Source organism: Drosophila melanogaster, chromosome 3L, assembly GCF_000001215.4.
Source record: "Drosophila melanogaster chromosome 3L".
In the NCBI taxonomy this organism is placed as follows: domain Eukaryota; kingdom Metazoa; phylum Arthropoda; class Insecta; order Diptera; family Drosophilidae; genus Drosophila; species Drosophila melanogaster.
The window spans coordinates 15,553,546-15,578,710 of NT_037436.4; the positions used below are offsets into that span (position 1 = coordinate 15,553,546).

Below are 25,165 nucleotides of genomic sequence, written 5' to 3' on the forward strand. Positions count from 1 at the left end.
TTGTGGGAGTAATAGTAGTTTGGCAGATCAATAGAAATTTACAAGACTAATCAAAATATGAAAAATATCACATTTTGCATAACTGTGGGCGTGGCAATTTAAAGTTTTTTGGCAGATCGATGGAAATTTACAAGACTAATAAAAATATGAAAAATGTCAAAACATTTTGAAAATGTGCGTGGGAAGTTTTGGGGGCTTTCCGTAATCTCAATTTTCTAGCTTCTTATTCATCCTGAGATCTCGACGTTCGTACGGACTGACAGATGGACGGAAAGACGGACATGGCTAGATCGACTCGGCTATTGGTCCTTATATATATAATATATATAATATATTATAATATATATAATTTATTAGGTCGAAATCGGTTTCTTTTGCCGGATACATGCTTTTCAACGAATATAGCATACATTTGACTCAACAAGCAACATGTATACAAAACATGTATAAAAATATACAAATATAAATAGAGTCCCCACTTGAATGGCCCGCCTAGTCCGTATGTTCCTATCAATAATCGATAACAGAAAACACTTTAGCTGTGCCGCTCAATAACTTATCGCCCACCCCTAAGGCCTCCCATCACTAAAAAAGACTGTGACGCATTAAAAAATCGTCTATTAAAAGTCGTCAGTTAACTCGAAACCCTCAAAAGTAAATCATGGGAAAAAAAGATAGTGAGTTGTCCCACCTGCAGGACCATACAGCTATTCAAATATATGCACTTTCCAATTACCACCCCAGAGAACAAGAAAGGAGGACAGGATAGCGCTGCAGCACCACAGCCCCAGCAGCAGCAAAAGCAACAACAACAACGGCAGCAACAACCACAGCAGCTGCAACAACCACAGCAGCTGCAACAACCACAGCAGCTGCAACAACCACAGCAGCAGCAACAACAACAACCGCATCAGCAACAACAACAAAGTAAGTGCAAAGTGCGATATATCGGCGTAGGCAAAAAATAGATGTATGCATGCATGTACATACATATGTTTTGTACATATGGATTTACCATTTGCAATCAAATGCTCCATAAACTTTCGAAATGCCTGGGAATTCCCGAATTCGTGGCAGCCATGATGAAATTCAACTGCCATGGTTGTATAGAACCTATGTATGTGTGTATTATACTTAAAGGTGAATTCTACTGTATATAACAGTTATTGAATTTCCCCTTAACATAACTAAATTAAAATTCCTTTATATTTAAAAAAATGAATTTTGCTATGAAATGTAACAGTTGTGCTTTAGGCAGAAGCATCAAACAATTAAGAATTAAAATCTGCTCAAATCTGTAAATCTTAATCTTAATTTATACCAGATCCGACATTTTAACTCAATTATAAACTTATTAAAAATCTGAAAGATGAAGCGAAATTGAACATTTGACATCAATATATCTTTACATTTAAGGTTATGTACATACAGTTTGTCAAGAAACTGTTTACACACTGTGAAATAAGTTGAATTTTTGACTTTAAAGCTAAAAATAAAGGGTTTTTTGCTTAATTAAACGCAATTTTTTTATAAAATATAATTAAACAATATTTATTTTACTTATAAATAAAAAACAAATTAAAAATATTAAATATACAAGAAAATAAACAACAAATTCCAGGTTTACACACTTTTGAGACTGTCAAGAAACTCTTTACACATTTTGTTTTCCTACTTTGTTTTGTTCTTTTTCTTAGAACGAACTCGATTTTTCCGTTATTTTTGGCTTCGCATTGCTTTTTACAACGCTTCTATTGAAATTTGTTGACTTTGCTTGTGAAATTTTGCTGATCAAACGTGCTTAAAGCGAATTATTAAATTTAATAAAATGCCTGGAAAGAGATTAACTTTTGAAGTTACCCAATTAATAAACTATAACCACCAGTTGGGAAAATCTTTTCCAGAATTAGTATAAATGTTTCCTGTATCCCGTAAGACCGTCTACAATGTTTTAAAAGGCTCGGAAAAAGAGGGCAGGCTTGAACCTAAGAGTGGTGGTGGACGGAAAATTAAAATTAAAAAGCGTGTAGACCGCTTTATTATGCGAATAGTGATTGCGAACCCCCGAATCTCGGTCAGATCACTTGCTCTGGATATCAGGCAAGAATGCCACCTAACTGTGTCACACGAAACTGTGCGCCAAGTCATCCTACGCCATAGGTACTCTTCAAGATTTGCAAGGAAAAACCCTTTGCTATCAGATGCCAATATGGAAAAGCGTCATTAATTCGCTGTGAGCATGATGGATCATGCGGAAGAGTACTGGGATGACGTCATATTTTGTGACGAAACAAAAATGATGCTCTTTTATAACGACGGGCCAAGCAGAGTATGGCGCAAACCGTTGAGTGCGCTAGAAAAACAAAATATCATTCCAACGATAAAATTTGGAAAAATGTCACTGATGATGTGGGGCTGTATCACCAGCCGTGGAGTGGGAAAACTAGCCTTAATTGAGAGCACAATAAATGCCGTGCAATATCTAGAAATGTTAAAAAACAAATTTGAAGGCCAGTGTAGAAAAAATTAGTCTGGTTAGCAACAACAAGCCAAATTTTAAGTTTTACCAGGACATGATCAGAAACATAAAGAGTGCAATGTACGCACCTGGCGCCTTAATAACTGTGGTAAAGTGATCGATACGCCCCCTCAGAGTCCTGATCTGAACCCCATTGAAAATTTGTGGACCTACTTAAAGAAGAAGGTGGCAAAAAGGGACCTAAAACACAACAACAGCTTATGACTGTAATAGTCGAAGAGTGTGAAAAGATCCCGTTTGAATATGACCTGCAAAAACTTGTCCAATCCATGAAAAAAAGGCTTCAACTTGTAGCTAAAGCCAATGGGGAACATACTACATACCAAAACTTTTAAAATTTTAATAAAATAATTAAAAAATTTAGGATTAAACTTCGATTTAGTGTTTTGTGTAAAGAGTTTCTTGACAGTCTCAAAAGTGTGTAAACTTGGAATTTGTTGTTTATTTTCTTGTATATTTAATATTTTTAATTTGTTTTTTGATTTATAAGTAAAATTAATATTGTTTAATTATATTTTATAAAAAAATTGCGTTTAATTAAGCAAAAAACCCTTTATTTTTAGCTTTAAAATCAAAAATTCAACTTATTTCACAGTGTGTAAACAGTTTCTTGACAAACTGTATGTATTTTAAAGTGATACAAATTATTTTCGCGTTAGCAAATTCAAATCAGCCAAGTGAATACTTTTCGAAGAGTTTGCTTGCAGTTTTTTCGAAACCTAACACCTATTGTAATAAACATTCTTTGTCGATTTCTAAATCTAGGTTCGAGACAACAGCCATCCACAAGCTCAGGCGGATCCCGTGCATCTGGGTTCCAGCAAGGAGGCCAACAGCAAAAATCCCAAGACGCAGAAGGATGGACTGCACAGAAAAAACAAGGCAAACAGCAGGTACAAGGGTGGACTAAACAAGGTCAACAAGGTGGCCATCAGCAAGGACGACAAGGGCAAGACGGTGGCTACCAACAGCGTCCGCCTGGACAACAACAAGGTGGCCATCAGCAAGGACGACAAGGGCAAGAAGGTGGCTACCAACAGCGTCCGCCTGGACAACAACAAGGTGGCCATCAGCAAGGACGACAAGGGCAAGAAGGTGGCTACCAACAGCGTCCGTCTGGACAACAACAAGGTGGCCATCAGCAAGGACGACAAGGGCAAGAAGGTGGCTACCAACAGCGTCCGCCTGGACAACAACAAGGTGGCCATCAGCAAGGACGACAAGGGCAAGAAGGTGGCTACCAACAGCGTCCGTCTGGACAACAACAAGGTGGCCATCAGCAAGGACGACAAGGGCAAGAAGGTGGCTACCAACAGCGTCCGCCTGGACAACAACAAGGTGGCCATCAGCAAGGACGACAAGGGCAAGAAGGTGGCTACCAACAGCGTCCGCCTGGACAACAACAAGGTGGCCATGAGCAAGGACGACAAGGGCAAGAAGGTGGCTACCAACAGCGTCCGTCTGGACAACAACAAGGTGGCCATCAGCAAGGACGACAAGGGCAAGAAGGTGGCTACCAACAGCGTCCGTCTGGACAACAACAAGGTGGCCATCAGCAAGGACGACAAGGGCAAGAAGGTGGCTACCAACAGCGTCCGTCTGGACAACAACAAGGTGGCCATCAGCAAGGACGACAAGGGCAAGAAGGTGGCTACCAACAGCGTCCGCCTGGACAACAACCAAACCAAACCCAGAGCCAAGGCCAATACCAATCTCGTGGACCACCTCAGCAACAGCAGGCTGCCCCATTACCATTACCGCCTCAGCCAGCCGGGAGCATTAAGCGCGGAACAATCGGCAAACCCGGGCAAGTAGGCATCAACTATCTGGACCTTGACCTGTCCAAAATGCCTTCTGTGGCATACCACTATGACGTGAAGATCATGCCAGAGCGTCCCAAAAAGTTTTACAGACAGGCATTTGAACAATTTCGGGTGGACCAATTGGGCGGAGCAGTTCTTGCCTATGATGGCAAAGCCTCTTGCTACTCGGTGGATAAGCTGCCGTTAAATAGCCAAAATCCGGAAGTGACTGTAAGTTGCAAGAAATTGTCTACTAAGTTATGAACAACTGGGAGTAATAACATTTTTAAATGTATACAGTGGCAGTTAAATTTAATTTAATCTATACGATATTTTAGTTGTTTTTATTTCTTATTATTTTAGGTGACAGATCGTAATGGTCGTACTTTGCGCTACACGATCGAAATCAAGGAGACTGGTGACTCGACCATTGACCTTAAATCGTTAACTACGTAAATATAAATTATGTTTTTTATGGATACTCCTATTGAACGCGCTCCTCTGCAGTTATATGAATGACCGAATTTTCGACAAGCCCATGCGAGCAATGCAGTGCGTGGAGGTTGTTTTGGCTTCACCCTGCCACAACAAAGCCATCCGTGTCGGTCGTTCCTTCTTTAAGATGTCCGATCCTAATAATCGTCACGAACTGGATGATGGATACGAGGCCCTGGTCGGTCTGTATCAGGCATTTATGCTGGGCGATAGGCCATTTTTAAATGTAGATATATCGCACAAATCCTTTCCGATTTCAATGCCGATGATCGAATATTTGGAGCGATTTAGCTTAAAGGCTAAAATCAACAATACAACGAATTTAGATTATTCGCGACGCTTCCTTGAGCCATTCCTCAGAGGCATTAATGTGGTTTACACGCCTCCTCAGTCGTTTCAAAGCGCTCCAAGGGTATACCGTGTAAATGGTCTTTCTCGTGCCCCGGCCAGCAGTGAGACCTTCGAACACGATGGGAAGAAGGTCACCATTGCGTCCTACTTCCACAGTCGCAACTACCCATTGAAGTTTCCCCAACTCCATTGTCTGAACGTTGGATCTTCAATCAAGAGTATTCTGCTGCCCATCGAGCTATGCAGCATCGAGGAAGGTCAGGCCCTAAACGTGAGTTCACTAAATTCCTTTATATCTATATCTTGGTGTTCAATACCGTAAGCTATATTGTCATTACATATACCTATAAACATATGTATTTCACAGCGCAAGGATGGAGCAACTCAGGTGGCCAATATGATAAAGTACGCAGCCACATCGACGAACGTGCGAAAGCGCAAGATTATGAACTTGCTGCAATACTTCCAGCACAACCTGGATCCGACCATCAGTCGCTTTGGCATCCGCATTGCCAACGATTTTATTGTGGTAAGCACCCGCGTCCTAAGCCCACCTCAGGTTGAATATCATAGTAAGAGGTTTACTATGGTGAAGAACGGGTCGTGGCGCATGGATGGCATGAAGTTTCTGGAGCCCAAGCCCAAGGCGCACAAGTGTGCGGTCTTGTATTGCGATCCGAGGAGTGGTCGCAAAATGAACTATACCCAGCTGAATGACTTCGGGAACCTAATAATATCCCAAGGCAAGGCAGTCAACATAAGCTTGGATTCTGATGTGACATACAGACCGTTCACGGATGACGAACGCAGCCTAGACACTATTTTCGCGGATCTGAAGCGCAGCCAGCACGATCTGGCAATTGTGATTATTCCTCAGTTTAGAATTTCTTACGATACAATTAAGCAGAAGGCCGAGCTGCAGCATGGAATTTTGACGCAATGCATTAAGCAGTTCACCGTGGAACGAAAGTGTAATAATCAGACGATTGGAAATATTCTACTTAAGATCAACTCCAAGCTGAACGGCATCAACCACAAGATCAAGGATGATCCTCGTCTGCCGATGATGAAGAACACCATGTACATTGGAGCCGATGTGACCCATCCCTCTCCCGATCAGCGCGAGATTCCCAGTGTGGTCGGAGTAGCAGCCTCACACGATCCCTACGGAGCCAGTTATAACATGCAATATCGTTTGCAGCGAGGGGCTCTGGAGGAGATTGAGGACATGTTCTCGATTACTTTGGAGCACTTGCGCGTGTATAAAGAGTACCGTAACGCCTATCCTGATCATATCATCTACTACCGAGATGGCGTGAGCGACGGCCAGTTTCCGAAAATCAAAAACGAGGAACTGAGGTGTATTAAACAAGCCTGTGACAAGGTAAGTTTTTGAATTTCCTCACTATTTATTTAACATGAAATGAAATTACCAGTTACTAGCTATGAGTTAATTATTATATTATTATATACAGGTGGGCTGTAAACCCAAGATTTGCTGCGTGATTGTGGTGAAGCGTCATCACACTCGCTTCTTTCCCAGCGGCGACGTAACGACATCGAACAAGTTCAACAACGTGGACCCCGGAACCGTGGTCGATCGCACCATTGTGCATCCTAACGAGATGCAGTTCTTCATGGTCAGCCACCAGGCCATCCAGGGCACGGCCAAGCCAACACGATACAATGTGATTGAGAACACAGGCAATCTTGACATCGACTTGTTGCAGCAGTTGACCTACAACCTGTGCCACATGTTCCCTCGTTGCAATCGCTCGGTTTCTTATCCGGCTCCGGCCTATTTAGCCCATTTGGTAGCTGCTCGTGGACGCGTTTATCTGACTGGGTATGATATTCTTTGTGAGCGTTACCCGTACATTGAACTTATTTCTTTCTGTAATGTCACAGCACCAACAGGTTCCTGGATTTGAAGAAGGAGTACGCAAAGCGAACGATTGTCCCCGAATTCATGAAGAAAAACCCCATGTACTTTGTCTGAGCAACGTATTGAATCTTATTATTTTTTATCTTTTTTATATTATCACATTTCTTAAACCATATTACAAATATAAATTATGTAAAGGAGCATCTCTATTGATTCCATGATGAGCTATGATTTTAAAAGCCGCCTTGAGATGGTCCGCCAAATATTGTTCTACTTTACATTTTTATCAATTTGTTTGTGGCATTTTAGGACATCAATATGGTTGGAAAGCTTATAATGGAGTTAATAGAGCGCTCCTTTCTTTTAGGAATATTAATCAACATTATATAATAATAAAATTAAAAGCTCATCTTATGGGTTGAATCAAAAGTGTTAATTAGTTAATTTACATTTAATGGGGCGACCACCTTACATTGCATCGAAATGGAATCTGTGAGACTCCTGCAAGCGTTCCTGTTTATCCTCGCGCTTTTCCTTGATATATAGCACAAGGATGATAAAGACGATAACCAGGCAGGTGCCACCCAGCGCCACGACGCTCATCAGAATCAGTTTGCTAGGCGTGACAAAAAGCTGAGCCTTCCAGTGCGACGGTTCGTTTAGGGGTTTTGGAACCACAATTATCTGAGAGTTCGGTATAAGTTGCGTCCAGTTGCGCAACTTGCTGCCCAGTCCTACAGTCAATTGATCCACGAAATTTGGCGTTCGGCCCAAGCCAAAGCACGTATACGGTAGTTGCAGAGCAAAATACGAGGCCTGCGGTAGTTGAACGCTACTGCCGCACTGCTGATCACCATCCTGAGTAGTGGTACTGTAGGTGATCCGTGGTCCTGGCAAGTTAGTGCCATAGGTTCGCTTTTTCCTACCCAAAGGAGTGCGTCTCTCCGGGTTCTGCTTGTTATCCAAGCCAGTTAGCACAATCACCTTCACAAAGTTCGCGTCATAGTCAAGCGTGTTCCGGAAAGCGAGTGGCTGGTATTTGCCCTTTCCATCTTTTCGAATAAGAATCACATCGAGCACACCGTCTTGGTAGAAGTCGTAGAATGCACCTGCCACCGTGTTGTTGCCCATTGGCGAAAGGGCGTTCCAGCGTACCTCGAAAGTGCGCTTTAGCGGCTTGTTACACGTTGTGCAAGGAACATTCTCTAGCAGGAACGTCTGCATCACTGGCTTATCCACATTTAGTGGCTGCAAAGTAACCAGGAGATCAGGATACCCATCCAGGTTGAAGTCCCCACTCCTTGCCGTAATGGTTCGCAAGTAAACATCATCTGACACGGGCGGCACAAAGGCCCAAGTGACGCCCTGTGGATCGCGGAAGTTTACATGGAGATTACGAAAATCTGTGCCATCATGCACCATGATTGAGGAGTTCCGGCAATTGGATAGGATGCAAAACGGAACCACAATGTTCTGCACGCCCTTTAGCTCGAAGTCCATGAACACAGCCTGACCGATGTAATAATCATTGCCTCCGATCGGCTGGAACTTAATTTGATATTGGTAGCTGAAATTCTCCTGCTTGTCTCGCTCGTTGATGCCGTGCCATATTTCGTAGGAGCTCTTCGTCTGCAAGAACAGATCGGCCAAGAAGTCGCCGTTCAGATCGAGATAGGCATTTGCATTGGGGATGCTTAAGTTTTCCTTGAACTCCGTGGGTTCTGCTTGGTGTACAGCCTCCGGCGGAAGCCTACTGCTGTTGAATATCCAGAATGTACGCCTTTCCGCAGAATCAAGTCCGTATAAATCGATAATCATATCGCGGTTAAAGTCCAGGGCCATTACCTCTCCTTTACTGGTAAAAAGTGACTTATTGGAGCACTTCAGTTCGGTGGTATTGCCCCAGTTGATGTGCACCTCGTAGGTCTCCTCGTCCTTCCCCTTCAGGTTTACCAGCACGTCCATCAGGGCGTCGCCATCAAAATCTCCAGGTATAACACTAACAATGGTCTTATCTCCGTACTGGCAGTCGGGTCCCAGTTTAAGCAGAGGCTCCGTATAGTGCCCTATGTAAAACAGACAATTAAACCTTTGGATATAGACCTTCCCGGCTCCAATAACATACCGAAGAGTATCTGCAACCTCTTCATCCCATCGCGAATTACAAAAACATCCGTGAGTTCGTCGGAATTGAAATCTCCGAAAGCTGCCACAATGCCCTCTTTAATGTCTGCAAAAACTTTATCAGTGATATTACTGGCGTGAATCAGGTTGCCCAGGGCCAGCAGGAGACCCAATACAAGACTGCATCTCGTCATTCCGAATTTCAGAATTTCCAAGTTTTGTATTTCCCAAATTGCGTTATTTTTTGTCTACTTTCCTCTGCTTTGTTATTGAAGAAAATCAATAGTGAATCAGATGGGCTGAGCGATATTTTGTTGACTGCGTATCCACAGTCGCGTCGCATAGTAATCGATAAGTTTTAAATGTGTTTCCACTGCGTTTCAAGCAGTCCGTTTATTTGAGAAAAATTTTGCTTTAAAATATATATAAATATGACATTCCATTATTTGATAAAATTTAATTGTTTCATATCATTCATATAAGTTTTTAATAGATATGTAATAAAATATTCCTAATAGCAATAATACTTTCCAACATTTTCTAATCGAATTAATTTCTTTAATTATATATTTTTTATGGGTTCTAACATTTGTAAAGTATTTTAATTAAAATATTTAAATTTAAGTTTCCAACGTGATTTCGGTATTCATTAATTACGCTTCGGTATATTTCGGAACCTTATGGTATATTTCAACTGTCAAGTGAAGGTCACTCATCAGTGAACAAAACTAAATAAAAATATCCCTTTGGAAAATATGGCTAAATATGTATAATATGTGTAAGCAATCAACACAGGTTTACCAAACCAAGAAAAATTTCTTCGCGAATTAAACCTAACGGAACTGTGCGATACGTGTTTGGTTTAGTTTCTCCAGGCAAACAAACGTCGTTTTCCAACACCTGCAGTCCGCAGTTTCTTGTTGTTAATAGTCGGAAACCACAGCTCTAGACAAGTGCGAAAATCGAACCAGTGGCAGGCAGTGCAATGGTGAGTACTTCTTCAAATTGTCAACAACTATGCTGGCCCAGTTAGCATCAAATGAGAACCGTGGAGAACGTGGCTAACACGATCCATTTTCTCATCCCCAGCAGCTTCTTCTTGGAGTGCCAGCTTGGGCACACTAGTTGTAGTTGTTGTTGCTGCTGCTGTTGTATTTATGCAATTCGCCTGGGCAGCAAAATCCATAGTAAACAAGAAAAAAAAACCCCTAGAATCGTATAGTACCCTTCCTGACTATAAGTTACCCATTAATCAATGGCTATCATCTCGACAGGAAACTTATATTCAAGCCTTTACCTGGGAACCACCGGGATATGTAAATATTCCAGCTTGCAGAGAGATATGTGAATATATTTCATTCAAAATAGTTTATATTCAAACGAGTAGTATTTAAATATTATTAATTAACGCACATAGGTTAGCATCCCAAGTCACACAGCTAAAGATCGAGTAGATCCCGAGATATTTAAGTCACACGCATCATAACCATCTGCAGTAACGCCCCATTATGATTTTGCAGAACAAACTGAAATCCAGCACGCACCGCGATAAGGTGAAGAAGTTCATATCGCTGACACACACGGGGGAACAGACGGCAATATTCTGTTTGCAACAGAACGACTGGAAATTCGAGTTGGCCAGCGACAATTACTTCCAGAATCCGGAGTACTATTACCGGGAGTTGGATCGCAAGCGCATCGAGCAGCTATTCATGCGCTATCGGGATCCCAGTGATCCCCTAAAGATCGGATCCCAGGGCGTAATCCACTTCCTGGAGGACTTGGACCTGAAGCCAGACTCAAAACTGGTGCTGATCATAGCGTGGAAATTCCACGCCGAGGTGCAGTGCGAGTTCTCGCGTGATGAGTTTATCAATGGCATGTGCGACCTGGGCATCGATAGCATCGACAAGCTAAAGACCAAGCTGCCCATCCTTGAGCAGGAGCTGAACGACGCCGGCAAGTTCAAGGACTTTTACCACTTTACCTTCAACTACGCCAAGGATCCGGGGCAAAAGGGCATTGACCTGGAAATGGCAATCGCCTACTGGTGCATCGTTCTTAGTGGGCGCTTCAAGTTCTTGGACATCTGGTGCCAGTTCCTCGAGGAGAAACACAAGCGGGCCATCTCGCGAGATACGTGGAACCTGCTGCTCGACTTTGCCACCAACATCGACGACCGGATGAGCAACTACGATTCGGAGGGCGCCTGGCCGGTTCTAATAGACGACTTTGTGGAGTGGTGCCAGGAGAACGATCATCTCAAGGAGGACTCCTCGCCGGCATCCGGCTACCAGCAGCAGTCCAGTGCTAGCTCCAGCTCCCAAAAGAACATATCCAGCGCCTACCAGACCTCGCACAGTACAAACATGAACTATGGCTAACGAATTGTTACACTGTATTGTATTCTCATTAATGATAGATTTGCTTTTATTCTGATTATTCTAAATAACGGAGAATCTAAGCACGGCCGGTAAATTTACATTTTCTCTATAAAAGCGTCATAATAAATAAATAAAGTTAGTAAATGTAAGTCCCCGGCGTCCTATTCATTGAAATTGATAGTGGTAGACAACATCTAGTTCATCCGTTAGAAATAAATAGAAATTGTGGAATATAAGCGTAACATTTTCAAGCTTAAATTTAGAAATCTAAATGAATTTTTATTTCGTTGCTTATGACTAGACATAAATCACATCCCTCTGGTATTATTTTAGTACCTAATATTTTGTAATTTTTACGTTCTTCTATCATTGATAAATACAAATTGAAATAATTTTCCCTTTTGAAATAAAACTCGAATGCTATTATTTTGATGAAATTTTTGGTTTTTTTTTTTTTTTTGAAGTAAAGTGTATTCGATCACCTGTTTTCTAACAATAAGTAAATTTCTTGATGATTAAAAATGTTTACTTTGCAATGTTACATAACTGTACCTACACATACTTTAAAAAATAAATAATTATTTTCATTTTCCAAACATTTAGTGTGAAAATATTTGAAAAAAGTTCAACAAGGTGGAATAGCTTTTCTTCGGTCACACTGAAGAGTACTGTTTAAAATCGATAATTTGCTTATATATTCTGGATCAAAAACAGCTGGTAACTGAAGACGCAACCTTCAATTCTTAAAGCTGAAACGGGTTTTTTTATTTGCTTTTACATAATGTTGTTATTTATATTTTCAAACGCCCCGCCAATAGCAAATTAATCTTAAGATTGGAGTGCCACCACTGCCGTGATTCGATAACTTGAGCAGCATCAGGGGTCATCGCTAGTAATGTGACCGTTCGGCTGATTGATATTGTTACAACGATTTTTTCGGTGTTAAAATATTTAGTAATACCCCTTAAATCGCGATCGAGGCACGCGAGTGTGTGTGTCTGCTTTAGCGTAAATGCTGCGTATGAAATGTAAAGTTCCAAATCGAGTGTTAAGCGATGTAACAGTGAGAAACTGACAATTTATTGTACCAAAAACCCCGTAATCGCAACGTCTGTGGGTGTTCGTGTGCTGTGTGTGTGTGGGGCTCCTTCGCCGCCCCCACACATACACATACACATACACAGCTATACCATTACCCATACCAATGCAAAGCCCCCACTTGCTGTTGTTGTGGCTGCAGTTGTTGTTGTTGTTTTTCCTATTGGCCATAATTAATTTGGTCTCGAAAATCCTTTGCCCTTGGTTATTTATTATTTATTTTTTGTGACTGCTGTTCTGGGCGCTCCACACAATATAATCAAATCCGTGCAAACAGCGGTGGTCGCATTTGCGAATCCAATTATCATGTGAATAACTCGCGCGTCTCGCCTCGAGTGGGCGAAATTTAAACAAATATACACCCCGTTGGCCGTGTGTGTGCGCACCTAGTGTACAATCCGCACAGTGTGTGAATAAATGCCACTAAACAAACACACAAAAATAAACGAAACGAAACGAAAACAAACTGATAACCGCAGAAGTCGTCGGACTACGACAACGTCTACATGGAGACCTCGGAGCACCATTTACGATCGTGCCATATAGTGTCGTATAGCTTATATCGCTCACACAGCTGTTAGCCCCTTGCCGTCTCGAGATCCGATCCCAACCCAACCCATCGTATCCCATCCATTCCGCTCTGCTCTGCTCTGCTCCGCTCCTCACCTGCAGATAATCGTATAATTTAGTGGCCTTTTATTCCGAACAGCGAGGAGGATAAACAATGGAACTGAAACTGGGTTTCTTGGTTTGCATTTCGAGTGTATAAACTCAACCGAAACGTGTAACGAGCCGTTCAATTCAAGAAAGAAATGCAGCCTGCAGTAACTTTTTATCAGTATCAAATTTAACTGAATTGTTAAATAACTATATGGCGATTTCGGAATGATCATTACTGCACTTACTTGCTTTTAGATTTCGAAAAAAATAGATGAGGTTTTCAATGTTAAAGTGATATTATTTCGTTGCCACTATATTTGTTAAATGCATTTCACAATGTTGTACTTAATGATGTTTCAAGATTGAAAGTCTTAGAATGTGGAAATTTCACACAAAGATTTAAAAGAAATAATTTCACATCACATAGTATTGAAAAAATTTGAATGTCTTTTGGAATTTTTAAATTTTGAACACTTATGTATGTATTAGTATGAACTTGAGAAACTATTATTGAATCCATGTATATTTGTAAACATATAAAAGCATATGGATGTGTGTTTATAAATTTCCTAGCGGTCAAATTCGCTATACAAATATTTGGAAAAGTTTCATCTAAATTAGAAACTGTGTTGATACTTAGCTTTCTGAAATTTCTCAATTCCAATTGTGTTTTGTAGTCATTTCAATAGAATGTACGAACAGCCAAACAATTTAGAGCTTGATATTGGTCGATAATTTAAGAATTTCTATTAGTAAAGTGGTACGATCAAGCGGCTTCTATCTACAATTATTAGTTTTTATGCAGAATATGAGCATTGGTAGAATCATTGTATTTTGTGAGGTTGTTGACTCAAAACAATGGCTTCTTAGTCAACTAAAATAGATCTCTGAGTCAGCGGTACTTGATTTTCGGTTGGAAGAGATTTCCGTGTCACCCTTGTCACTGCACAGCATTGTGATTCAACCATTCAGCAGGCACTTGCTCATTGTGGAATTTCTGGACTATCACCCAAAACCAAGTGGGCGATCGCTTCCCGTATATTCCCGAATGTGTGTAGTATGTACTACATATTAGTATATTTCGATCCAAGTTTTGACCGATTTATACATATATAATTATTAGCTGTTAGGCTCGTGCAAAGTGACAGCCCAACGAGATTAATTAGCCAGGGGTTTGTGTGTGGAAGCAATTGCCAGCGTCTGGATGTCGGAGATGGTATGGTGTGGGATGGGATAGGAAGTGAGCTGTTAACTGAGAACTGAGAACTTAGAGCTGGGAAGCGCCTTGCCAGCCGTATGCTAATTAATTGCTTTTATTGCAGCCGCCGACGCCATGCCCAAAAGTCGAAGCAACAAAGCCCCGGAGACAAATAACAACATGCGATCCTGCTAAGATCAGAGCGAACGCGAAGCCAGCACGATCATGAGTCGCCAGGAGGGAGCTGCATCCCGTCCAGCCGATGGAGCCACCGGCCCAGTTGCATCGTCATCATCATCGACATCGTCCAACCACTCAGTGAGTGCTGTCCTTGGCAGCAAGATATCCACCTCAACGCCGCAAAAAAACGATGAGCACCAGGAGCAGGAGTTTATCAATCAGAGCGTGGCAAGCGAGATCGAGGCCATGTCCATCTCGGACTCGGCATCCGCGGAGAGTAGCAGTGGCGCCACGGCCACAGCCACAGCCACCATGAGCGGCAGTCCGGTGCCCAAGCGGCACTTGAGCACGGCCAATCTGTCGCGGATACGCCCGCAATCGAGCTACTCGGCACGCGTACTCATCTTCGACGACTCCGACCAGGAGGCGGCTGCCGCTGCAGCAGCACTTGCGGCAGCATCGTCGTCCTGCAACAGCAGCGTCAAGTCGTGCAGCGGATTGGAGCTGCTGCCCACCTCACCGGCCAAGTTATCCATCGGCAACGACAGCACCAACGGCTCCTCGATGATGCGCAACCTGAACCTGACCAAGAGCTCCTCCGGCGGTCTGAGCGGAAGCTCCAGTTCTTTGCACTCTAGGGGATACACCGCCCTGCTCCGGAAGATCTCCTATCAGCAGCACACCAACTCGCTGCGCGCTGTCAGCGGCGGTAAGAGATTATGCCATCCACATAAAAAAACCTCATGTTGTTTATGAAATGACTTAACGTAAAAAAAAGAAAGTATATATGCATACATATGTATATTTCCGCAATAACGATAATATTAGCTTTGTTATTTATATTTGTAGCATATTTACAAGCTATTTTTATCCTTTTAGTAAGATGTGAGTTCTGTCTTAATTAGCACTCAAAAATTGACACCTATATTTTTGTATTAATCATGTTTGTCTGGCTGCCCTTGTAAGCGTATAAAACCAGTTATCAAGTTCAGATTAAAACGTATTTATTGAATTTCTTTTAAAAATTGTCATGTTAAGTCCACTCAACTTCTCCAACAGTTAGAATTATGGTTTCTTGTCCAACTATTACAATTAAAATCAATTGTCAACTATCAATACAAAAAACGTATTAATTGTTCATTGCAGAAACGTCCAACTTGCTGCGTATGCGTCACTCCTCCTTGGGGAAGTCAGCTCCATGCCTCACGGGCAACTATTTTCGCCACGAACTGACCGCTCCGTTACCAGTACAGCCACCTGGCTTTGGGGCTTCTCCCTTGGGCGGTCACAACATTTCGCGGTCGGGCAGCTGTGCAGGGATTGGCTTGGCCAAACACCACCATCACCATCACTTGCATGGCGTTGTGATGCGGGGTTCAGCTGGAGGAGGTGCTGGCTCCGGTGGTGGCTCCTCCAGTGGAGTTGCCCATCATCGTCTTAGTTTGGTCACCAACTCGGCTGCCGTGGCAGCGGCTGGCGGATCCCGAACCCATTCCCCATACTCGGCCAGCCCCGTGGATAGTCCGCGCCTCAATTCACCCATGCCATTTGCATTTGCTCCGATTAAAAGAATCGCCTCGTGCCGGGGCGTTGTCGCCGATGGACGTCGTTGGTCCGTCGCCTCGCTGCCCTCTTCAGGTTACGGAACCACGCCTGGTAGCTCCAATTTATCGGTAAGATTTTTTTTCGATAATCCAAACCAAATGTATTTATTTAAGCAATCTTAATGGTTTCATGTGTCACAGTCTCAGTGCTCGAGTCAGGAGGGTCTCAACCAGTTGGCGCACAACATTCCGCCCGGAGTGCAGGAGGCGGATGCCGCTGCCGTGGCCGCCGGTGCCTGCTGTGCCGAGCACCTCAAACAGCATTGCCCCAAGCACTGCGCTCTGTTGCTAGCCGTTTCCCAGAAGCAACTGACACCCCAGCCACCGAAGCCAACGCAGCTGCAGCCCCAGAAATCGATGACAGCGGCCTGCGTTAATTGCTGTGCCGAGCTGAGCGTAACCTGTGGTGGTCAGCAAGCAGGTGGTGGTGCTGCTAATGGTGGTTCATCCGCGAATAGCTCGGGCTCGAGTGCAATGCAAGTTGGTGGTCGGATGTCGCCCTATTTTCGTCCGCGCTCCCGATCGCTGTCCAGCCCATCGCGTTCACCAATCGTGGACAATGAGATTGCCGTGATGAACACTTTGTACAAGGAGCGTTTTCCCAAGGCCACACAGCAAATGGAAGAGCGGCTGAAGCTCTTCATCAACGAAAACAAGAGTGCTGCATGCAATAGCTTTAGGGACTCGCAGCCGATAGTGCGGTGAGTTTAAACCCTACAACAATTCAATCATGTTGAGTAGATATTGTCGAGATTCCTTCTTTATACATATATCAAATCCCCCTTCTAGATCCTTTAAAACTATTTTTGTTTTTCACTTGCAGCTTTGTGCACCATCAAGTATTGGAAATGGCAAGGGATTGCCTGCACAAATCGGAGGCCAAGTTGATAACCTCGCAATACTTTTATGAGCTGAGTGAAAATCTGGAGCGTTTGCTTGTGGAGACAAAGGAGAAATCTCCCGAGGCGGCAGCTGAACTAAATGGTGTGATTAAAAAGCTGCTGTTGATTATTTCGAGACCAGCTCGATTGCTGGAATGCCTAGAATTCGATCCGCAAGAATTCTATGAGCTACTGGAGGCTGCTGAAGGACATGCCAAGGCAATGCCTGTGATAAAGGCGGACATTCCGCAATACATCATCCACAAGCTGGGCCTAAACCGTGATCCAATCGCTGAACTGCAGCAGGAATTAAGGGAAACACAGCAGATGTGCTCGGAGCAAGTCACCGTGGATGCGGATCCACTGCATCCCGGTGGCAGTTTGCTACTCAACTCGCCCCTAACCAGTGCAGCCAAGCAGTTGAGCAGCCTGGCCTTGGATGCCATAGCTATGGACTCGGGAAGCGGCACAGCGACACCTCAACAGCCTCCTCAAACGCCAGTGGCTACGTGTGACACGGCACCCTCGTTTGCGCTGGCTATTAGCCAGATGAATGAGGAGAAGGGAGGATCAAGTAGTGCAGTTGGAGGAGGATCGAGTTCGAAGGTGGCAGGAGCTGAAGGAATAACCGGAGGTTCGGCTGCAACAGCAACTGGCAGTGGAGCCCAACAACCCTCACCCCAAGAAAACGATTTTGACATTGTCAAGCTGATCTCAAATGGTGCTTATGGAGCCGTCTACCTGGTGAAGCACAAGACCACCCGTCAACGCTTTGCCATGAAGAAAATCAACAAAAATAATCTCATCCTGCGCAACCAGGTGGAGCAGGTGTTTGCGGAGCGTGACATTCTTTCGTTCGCCGACAATCCCTTTGTGGTCAGCATGTACTGTTCGTTTGAGACCAAGAAGCACTTGTGCCTGGTGATGGAGTACGTGGAGGGTGGCGACTGCGGAACGCTGCTGAAGAACATCGGGCCCCTGCCCGCGGACATGGCCCGCTTCTATTTCGCCGAGACAGTATTAGCCGTAGAGTATCTGCACAGCTACGGCATCGTTCATCGCGACCTCAAGCCGGACAACCTTTTGATCACGGCCTTGGGTCACATAAAACTAACAGATTTTGGGCTCTCCAAAATGGGTCTAATGTCCTTGGCCACCAATTTGTATGAGGGTTATATCGACTCGGAGACGAGGCAGTTTTCCGACAAGCAGGTATGCAAATATTCTTCAGTTTTCACAAAAAAACATGTTTTTTTTTAATGTACTATCTCTTAAGGTGTACGGCACACCCGAGTATATTGCACCCGAAGTGATATTGCGCCAAGGCTATGGCAAACCAGTCGACTGGTGGTCCATGGGCATCATTCTGTATGAATTTCTCATCGGTTGTGTGCCGTTTTTTGGCGAAACCACTGAGGAACTATTTGCGCACACCGTCAACGATGACATCGAGTGGCCGGACAGTGAAGACTGGCCTGTTCAAGCGGAGGCAAAGGACATAATCTCGCAGCTGCTGCAGCAGAATCCACGGGATCGTCTGGGCACTCAATCGGGTGCACTGGAGATGAAGGAGCACGAATACTTTCTGGGCATGGATTGGAATTCTCTTCTGCGGCAGAAGGCAGAGTTTGTGCCGCAGTTGTCCCACGATGATGATACCAGTTATTTTGACAGTAAGCTCGATAAGCTATATTAAAATAATTTAAACAACCTATTGATAAATATTTTTTCGACAGCCCGAATGGATCGCTATAACCATGATCTAGGTGGAGAAGATACCGATGACACGGATGACACTCCCGTCTTTGGCAGTTTCAATTCGTATACTCCGCAGTATAGAAAACAGCATTATAGCTGGTCGCGGCATGCCACTCCCACGTCTACCGATGGCGCGAAGCCAACGGGTCCACCACCACTTTCATCGCTGCCATCGCGTGCCCAGGAGACTCCCGCAGCAACCGTAGGAGCCACATCAACTGGCGCTCTACCTAAACTTAAATCAGGAATGGGAAGCGGTAGTGGAAGTGGCAGTGGTAGTGGTTCGGGTAGCGCCTCACACGATGGAGTGGTCAACAAATTCTTGAACACACCACAATTGCGAAAGCTAGATGTGAGTATTCGTTCTACACGGGCTTTATTTGAAAATGATGAGTTTTTATTAATATTAAAAATTTTCTTATAGCTCTCCTCCAGCTGCCTGAAGGTGCCGTCCACACCGGATGCCGATTACTTGCCTGAACTGTTGCATAATGTGACTATTGGAAACGATGCTGAGCTGCGAATGCTGAAGCATTATCTCCAGCAACCAAATCCCGGGGCCACGCAGCGAATGCAGCAGCGGCATAGCATGCCACCGAACACAACCACCATCATTAGTACGCCGGCCACTCCGCCACCAACTCAAACTCAGGCGACAATGGCGGCCACTCCGCCAACAGCAACGGTGGGCAGCTTTTCGCGCAGCACACCAGAGAGTTCGCAAACGGACAGTGATGATTTTTCGCCACAGATTAACCGGAAACGAAAGGGTGTTTGCGCCAGAGACATTTTGCCGCGTTTCTCCATCTCGATAGAGGATGAAACCATATCCGCGGGCAGCTCATCAACGGAGAACATGAACTTGCCAAGAGAACAATCTCCGCTGGCTTTGCAGCATCAACCAAAATCCATGGACGGCAGCACTAGCGGAAGCAGTGTGAAGCATCATCGGTCCAGGTCAATTGTTAAATCTGCATCCGCCTTGGGTCTGTCACTTATGACATCTCTGGACAATAGTCAATTGGCTGCGCAATTGTGTGGCATTCAATCGCCAGGTGGTGGAGGCAATGGCTCCAGTACGGCCAGCTCTAGGGATACTTCTCCTTGCCGAGAGCTCTCGCCATTGGTTACAAATCTAAAGCCTCCGATCATCATACGTCGTGGTCCGCGTGGTTTCGGCTTTACTGTCCATACCATTCGTGTATACTATGGCGACACGGACTTCTATACAATGCATCATTTGGTTATGGCCGTGGACGAGGGCAGTCCAGCTTTTGAGGCGGGACTGCGGCCAGCGGATCTCATCACTCATGTTAATGGGGAGGCTGTACAAGGCCTGTTCCACACACAGGTGCTGCAGCTGCTTCTTAGTGGTGGCGAACACGTAACCCTGCGGGCCACTCCTCTCGAGCACACCAGCATCCAGAGCGGTGGCCGCAAGCGCGATCTCATGCAAAGCAAGCTGGCCAAGAAGGGTGTGAATCGCCAAAAGAAGCAGACAAAGCGAGAGCACGACAAGAAGCGCAAGACGTCTCTGTTTCGCCGTATAAGCAGCAAGCGTGCAAATGCAGAGATGCAGCAGGTAGGATCCTTTATATGTGCACCATATCTAAAGCTAAACTTGTTTACTACCTAATATGAATAATTTTAGTACTCAGCTGGCACCAGTTCACCCACCACACCATCGGCCAGAAATTTGTCGCCTTTGGATTCCTCTTATCACAGCAGCTGTTGTCAGTCGGCAGCGAACTCTTCATCGCAATCCACGTCGCCCTCATCCTCTTCGCCTAACACACCCACCGGATCAAGTGGCTCCAATCACGGTGGCAACGCAGGATCCGTTGCAGTTGCTCCCTCGGCCCTCAGTGTGCAATTGCCTTCTGCTCCGCCACCCACGCAGCTGGTGCTCCTGCCCCATGTGGGAGCCGTCGTTGGCAGCAACCCCACCTCTGTTGGAAATGTACCGGGTAATGGGATAAGCCACAACAGTGCATTATCAGTTTATTGAATATTTTTACCTATTTCGTATAGTCTCTCCCACTGGAGTCGTTCCGCAGCTGTATCAGCGTCCATCCACTCTACATGGTCTCAAGCACAAGCTGCATGCAGCCACCGCCGTAATAGCAGGCGGGGGCAATGCGAACAATCCCGCCGGAGGCCTGAAGACTCTGCATACCACGAACAACAATTCGTTGCCGAATCGACGGAAGTCTGTGGGTCACATTCCACTGTCTCCGTTGGCGCGAACCCCTTCACCGTCACCGCTGCCATCGTCACCCACAAGATCTCCCTCCCCATTGGCCTTTCCATTGGTGGGCCATCAGCCCGGTGCCTCAAACACCACACAATCTTATAGTCCGGGAAGCACGCTGCCCACGTTGCAGACGGCGGTGAACGCAAACACGAAGAAGGCAGGATTTGCACGAACCAAGTCAGCGGAACCTAGTTCTCCGCTGCTAAGGCGCGCCTTGTCTCCGGATCGCTTGCATCCCCGTAGCGCGGAGACAAAGATATCGCCACTATGCTGTTCGCCGCCTATCAAACAGCCGACCCACCAACGAGTGGTGACCACGACTTGGAGGTCGACGCCTGGCGGCAGTGCATCGGGAGCTGGAGGAGCAGTTTTGGGGGCTCCTTCAGTTCAACCCCTGCAGTTGGTGCCTGCCGCTTCTGAGGAATCTCAAAGACAAACTGCTATGGCAACAGTGGTCTCCACAACCGCTGCCGGAACTGACCCAAGTGCCACCGCTGTGGTTACCCTGGCCAATTGTGAACCTTTACCGCGTATTGCCGAGGAGAAGGATTCGCCCACTAGTACCCAAGACAGCAGCAGTGTGTCCGAGGGATTTATGCCTGCTATCGAAGAGTTTGCGGAGGGGGAATCCTCATCTTCGCCCACTCAAACCCTGGAAAAGCCGACAAAGGTAAAGGCCACTGAGCAGCCAGAGATGGAGCCTGCTGGCAAAAGCAAGAAGGTCGACCAGGGTAATGGATTTAACGCCAAAGAAAAAAACAAATACTTAACATTTCTTTGCTTCCTCACTTTTAGGTAAAACCACAACTCCTGGAACGCCCAAAACTAAGCCCCACAACAGTGGCTGTAAAACTTCGATGACAACGACAAAGCCCGCCAGTCCAAGCGTGACCATCTCCACAGCACCACGCAAGGATACATCGGCTGTGACCGGTGGAGGATCCTCTGGATCAGGAGGATCTGCAGCCACTTCTGCTGCCAAGCAGAGGAAGTAGCGCCAGAGTAGCCGCGGTGGATATGGATGCTTGTGTTTTAAGTTTCGCGATTAAATAGTTATTCGTGATGAGAATGGGCGCGGATGGTGGGCAGGAAATGGAAGGCCGCAGGAATTCAATATATATCTGTAGAGCGGGGGGTTGCGTTTTAAACTTTTTTTCTCTAAGTAAGCTTCTGTTTTTGCGCAAATCATACAATTTAGCAATGAAATTAATTAGAAAATTCTAAAGCCTAGTAGTTTGTAGATGTCCTAACTAAAGGCAAACAAAACAAAACCGCTTGAAAACTCTTAATGTAAATTAGTAGGCACGAAAGCAAATCGAGAAGGAGCACGATATTCCAGTTGAAGCAAATATAAGAGGCACCACGCAATTATGTACTGTATATAAATGTGTAACATTGATAGAATTAACGAATTGTGGACTATGGATGATAGTCGATGGGAGAGTCATGGAGCCAGTGGCGCGGTGTTGGGCTGCGTTTATAACATTTTTGCGAATCTATACACTATGCCGAATTCAATATAAAATATATATTAAATAAATGTTATATGTGTGTGTACTTGAATGAACTTTTTAATTAGTTGTGCAGATGGAAAACTGTCGCAGCAAATACATATGTATATATATTGGAAATAATGGACTATTATATAAAACGTTGGCTCACATTTTAATAATTAAACCAATGAATCTCTAACCTAAAATCCTACCAAAATGTCAATGCATACATTTCTATCCAAACAATTTATTTGAATTCATTTTCAAACTTTCCAATAAATATACATATGTATGTCGATAGGAAAATACCATACAGACACTCAGTTATCGATAAAAAATTGCCAGCTGAGCAACATTTACTCGGGTGGGTGGCCGTGTTACTTTATTTTATTTTCATACATTTATCAGAAATATGCTACCCAAACTAAAAATATCCGCATTCCTGTTGAAGGTGAGACTATAAATCGTTTATTTAACCATATATCGTTTACGCGGTTTCACCAATTTTAGCGCCTGGAGCGAACAAAGCAGCAGTGCAGTGGATGCTTGTTTGGAGTTTTCTATGGAGAAGGTACCTTACTCCTACTGAGCTTCAACATTGAGTCCAGTTTGGGACAACTGAACTACGAGCAGATCCAACACAGATTCCCGGCGGAACTGGATTTATGCGGACTGGTCAAGTTTGGTGGTTGCACCGATGGAGAGGCGCACCTTAATGAGGTCATCAAATCTGTGGATATCACCGATAATCCCATCCTACTGCAATGCGAATTGGGCACCTTGGTGGGCTTGCGGGCCTCGTTTTTCGTCCATGGAAAACTGGAGGAGGTACCCTACGAGGTTATGGAGGCACATCAGCTGTACAACGACTTCTGCTTCACCCGGCTGCAGTGCGGATTCTTTCTGCAAACGGCCGCCACACCGGAATCCGTGGCCCGGGAAATGCATGTGCTGCGCAAAAGGGTAGCCGACGGAAATCTAGTGTTTAACGTTCCGCAGACAAAGATTTTCATTAATAACTACGGGCCACTGGACAAACAGTTTAGCGGCGATTCCCAAATTCAGGATCTTATAGACGTCATTCCAACTCCAGGACATGAAAAGGAGACTGCCAGTGTCGACAAAAAGAAGCTTAAAGGTCAGAACACGCCAGTCAAGAGACTGGCTCCGACTGGCTGCGACTACGAGGTGATCCCCATCGATGTGATGCGCTCGCGCAGTCGTGATCCCGTGTCCGGAGAGCCACCTCATCCGGCACTCAGCATTGCTGTGACCAATGAGGAACAGATCCGAGTCCAGGTACCATTAGAGATCGAAGCCATGGCCATTCTCTGCCGCAAAACGAAGCTCCAACGGCTATACGACGTACTCATCGAGAGCATCTGCAGAGGTCTCAGATTGTTCGAACTGAGCCTGATTGAGCATCTCACGGAGTCGGGAAGTGGAAAGCTGCTGGTGCCCGCTAGCTATCACTTCTACCCACAAGAGTTTGGTCACTTCGTGAGCTGCGCCTATCTGGAAGGTCTGAGTGACGATACACCAAGCATGCTAATGAGACGCAAGCGCCTGCATCGACAGTTTGCTTTGCCCATCAGTCGTCCTTATTTCCGCAGGGCCAACCAGATGCTTTTCCTAGGTGAAACGGAGGACGCACCATGGACTCCGCTGCTAAATACCCACATCGGATTACGTCCCAGTGGAGTTGTCGACGGCAAAGAGTACTTAGTAAATGGTAACTACCATTACTATCATTACCTGCAACAGCAGGTGCAGGACAAGGGATGGGGATGCGCATATCGCTCGCTGCAGACGATCTGCTCCTGGTTTGTGCTGCAGGGTTATACGAACGCACCGATTCCGACGCATCTGGAGGTGCAGGAATACCTTCACAAGATCAACGACAAACCTGCTGCATTCGTGGGTTCTTCTCAGTGGATTGGTTCCACAGAAATCAGCATGTGTCTGCAGGGATTCCTTAACGTGGACTCAAAAATTCTGCACGTAGCCTCTGGAGCTGAGCTGGCGACTATTGCCTCCGAGCTGGCGATGCATTTCCAAACGCAAGGTACACCGGTAATGATTGGTGGCGGTGTTCTGGCCCACACCATTATCGGGGTGGACTACTGCGTGCAGACGGGTCAGGTGAAGTTCCTCATCTTGGATCCCCATTATACAGGTGCCGATGATTTGGCCACCATTCAAATTAAAGGTTGGTGCGGCTGGAAGGGCATGGACTTTTGGGCCAAGGGCAGCTACTACAATCTCTGCATGCCCCAGCGTCCCATTTTGTATTAGGTTGAGCTAGTTTCTTTTCCACTCGCATTTAGGTAGGCGAGGATGTTTCGATATGCTTTCTTTAGGTATAACGTATAGGACATTCTAAATTTTCTATTTTATTGGGTAAATAAAATTATTTTGTATGCATTTGTTAGTTGTCTCTTCACTGTTTTTTACGTTTA

At 44.9% G+C, this 25,165-nt stretch overlaps 5 protein-coding genes across 12 annotated transcripts, besides 3 other annotated features; 4 read left to right on the top strand and 1 right to left on the bottom strand.

Annotated features, from left to right (window-relative positions):
• Positions 1-86: part of a mobile genetic element that runs on past the window's edge.
• Positions 87-405: a mobile genetic element.
• A 162-nt stretch (positions 406-567) lies between these two features.
• On the top strand, positions 568-7,497 carry AGO2 (Argonaute 2). 3 transcript variants are annotated; one of them, NM_140518.3, is made up of 8 exons: positions 568-677; positions 745-927; positions 3,305-4,572; positions 4,705-4,793; positions 4,849-5,458; positions 5,555-6,571; positions 6,663-7,033; positions 7,096-7,497. In NM_140518.3, the coding sequence occupies exons 1-8, from the start codon at positions 662-664 to the stop codon at positions 7,184-7,186; spliced, it is 3,645 nt and encodes a 1,214-aa protein (NP_648775.1). In that variant the 5' UTR covers positions 568-661; the 3' UTR covers positions 7,187-7,497. The 3 variants fall into 3 exon arrangements, with proteins under 3 accessions (NP_648775.1, NP_730054.1, NP_001261882.1); NM_168626.3 differs by having other exon boundaries at positions 568-927; NM_001274953.1 differs by lacking the exons at positions 568-677; positions 745-927 and having other exon boundaries at positions 3,278-4,572.
• Positions 1,429-3,160: a mobile genetic element.
• CG7739 (uncharacterized protein) lies at positions 7,181-9,520 on the bottom strand. The gene is made up of 2 exons (NM_140519.4): positions 9,198-9,520; positions 7,181-9,138 (listed from the first exon to the last, which is right to left on the bottom strand). The coding sequence occupies exons 1-2, from the start codon at positions 9,388-9,390 to the stop codon at positions 7,541-7,543; spliced, it is 1,791 nt and encodes a 596-aa protein (NP_648776.1). The 5' UTR covers positions 9,391-9,520; the 3' UTR covers positions 7,181-7,540.
• Positions 9,521-9,881: 361 nt separating this feature from the next.
• Positions 9,882-12,014, top strand: SCCRO (Squamous cell carcinoma-related oncogene). Of its 5 annotated transcripts, none has more exons than NM_001259840.2 (3): positions 9,882-10,184; positions 10,471-10,540; positions 10,614-11,727. In NM_001259840.2, exon 3 carries the CDS (start codon positions 10,705-10,707, stop codon positions 11,578-11,580), a length of 876 nt encoding a protein of 291 aa, NP_001246769.1. In that variant the 5' UTR covers positions 9,882-10,184; positions 10,471-10,540; positions 10,614-10,704; the 3' UTR covers positions 11,581-11,727. The 5 variants fall into 5 exon arrangements, with proteins under 5 accessions (NP_001246769.1, NP_001246771.1, NP_001261883.1 ...); NM_001259842.2 differs by having other exon boundaries at positions 9,882-9,974; positions 10,063-10,184; positions 10,471-11,727; NM_001274954.1 differs by lacking the exon at positions 10,471-10,540 and having other exon boundaries at positions 9,882-9,974; positions 10,063-10,184; positions 10,717-11,727.
• Positions 12,015-12,467: 453 nt separating this feature from the next.
• On the top strand, positions 12,468-22,768 carry dop (drop out). Of its 2 annotated transcripts, none has more exons than NM_001274955.1 (11): positions 12,468-13,254; positions 14,661-15,425; positions 15,863-16,389; positions 16,462-17,021; positions 17,144-18,413; positions 18,478-18,874; positions 18,938-19,311; positions 19,384-20,541; positions 20,611-20,926; positions 20,991-21,944; positions 22,009-22,768. In NM_001274955.1, exons 2-11 carry the CDS (start codon positions 14,762-14,764, stop codon positions 22,206-22,208), a joined length of 6,420 nt encoding a protein of 2,139 aa, NP_001261884.1. In that variant the 5' UTR covers positions 12,468-13,254; positions 14,661-14,761; the 3' UTR covers positions 22,209-22,768. The 2 variants fall into 2 exon arrangements, with proteins under 2 accessions (NP_001261884.1, NP_648778.1); NM_140521.3 differs by having other exon boundaries at positions 12,468-12,608.
• Positions 22,769-23,024: 256 nt separating this feature from the next.
• On the top strand, positions 23,025-25,129 carry Ufsp2 (UFM1 specific peptidase 2). Its single transcript, NM_140522.3, has 2 exons — positions 23,025-23,157; positions 23,217-25,129. The coding sequence occupies exons 1-2, from the start codon at positions 23,119-23,121 to the stop codon at positions 24,999-25,001; spliced, it is 1,824 nt and encodes a 607-aa protein (NP_648779.1). The 5' UTR covers positions 23,025-23,118; the 3' UTR covers positions 25,002-25,129.
• Positions 25,130-25,165: the final 36 nt, after the last annotated feature.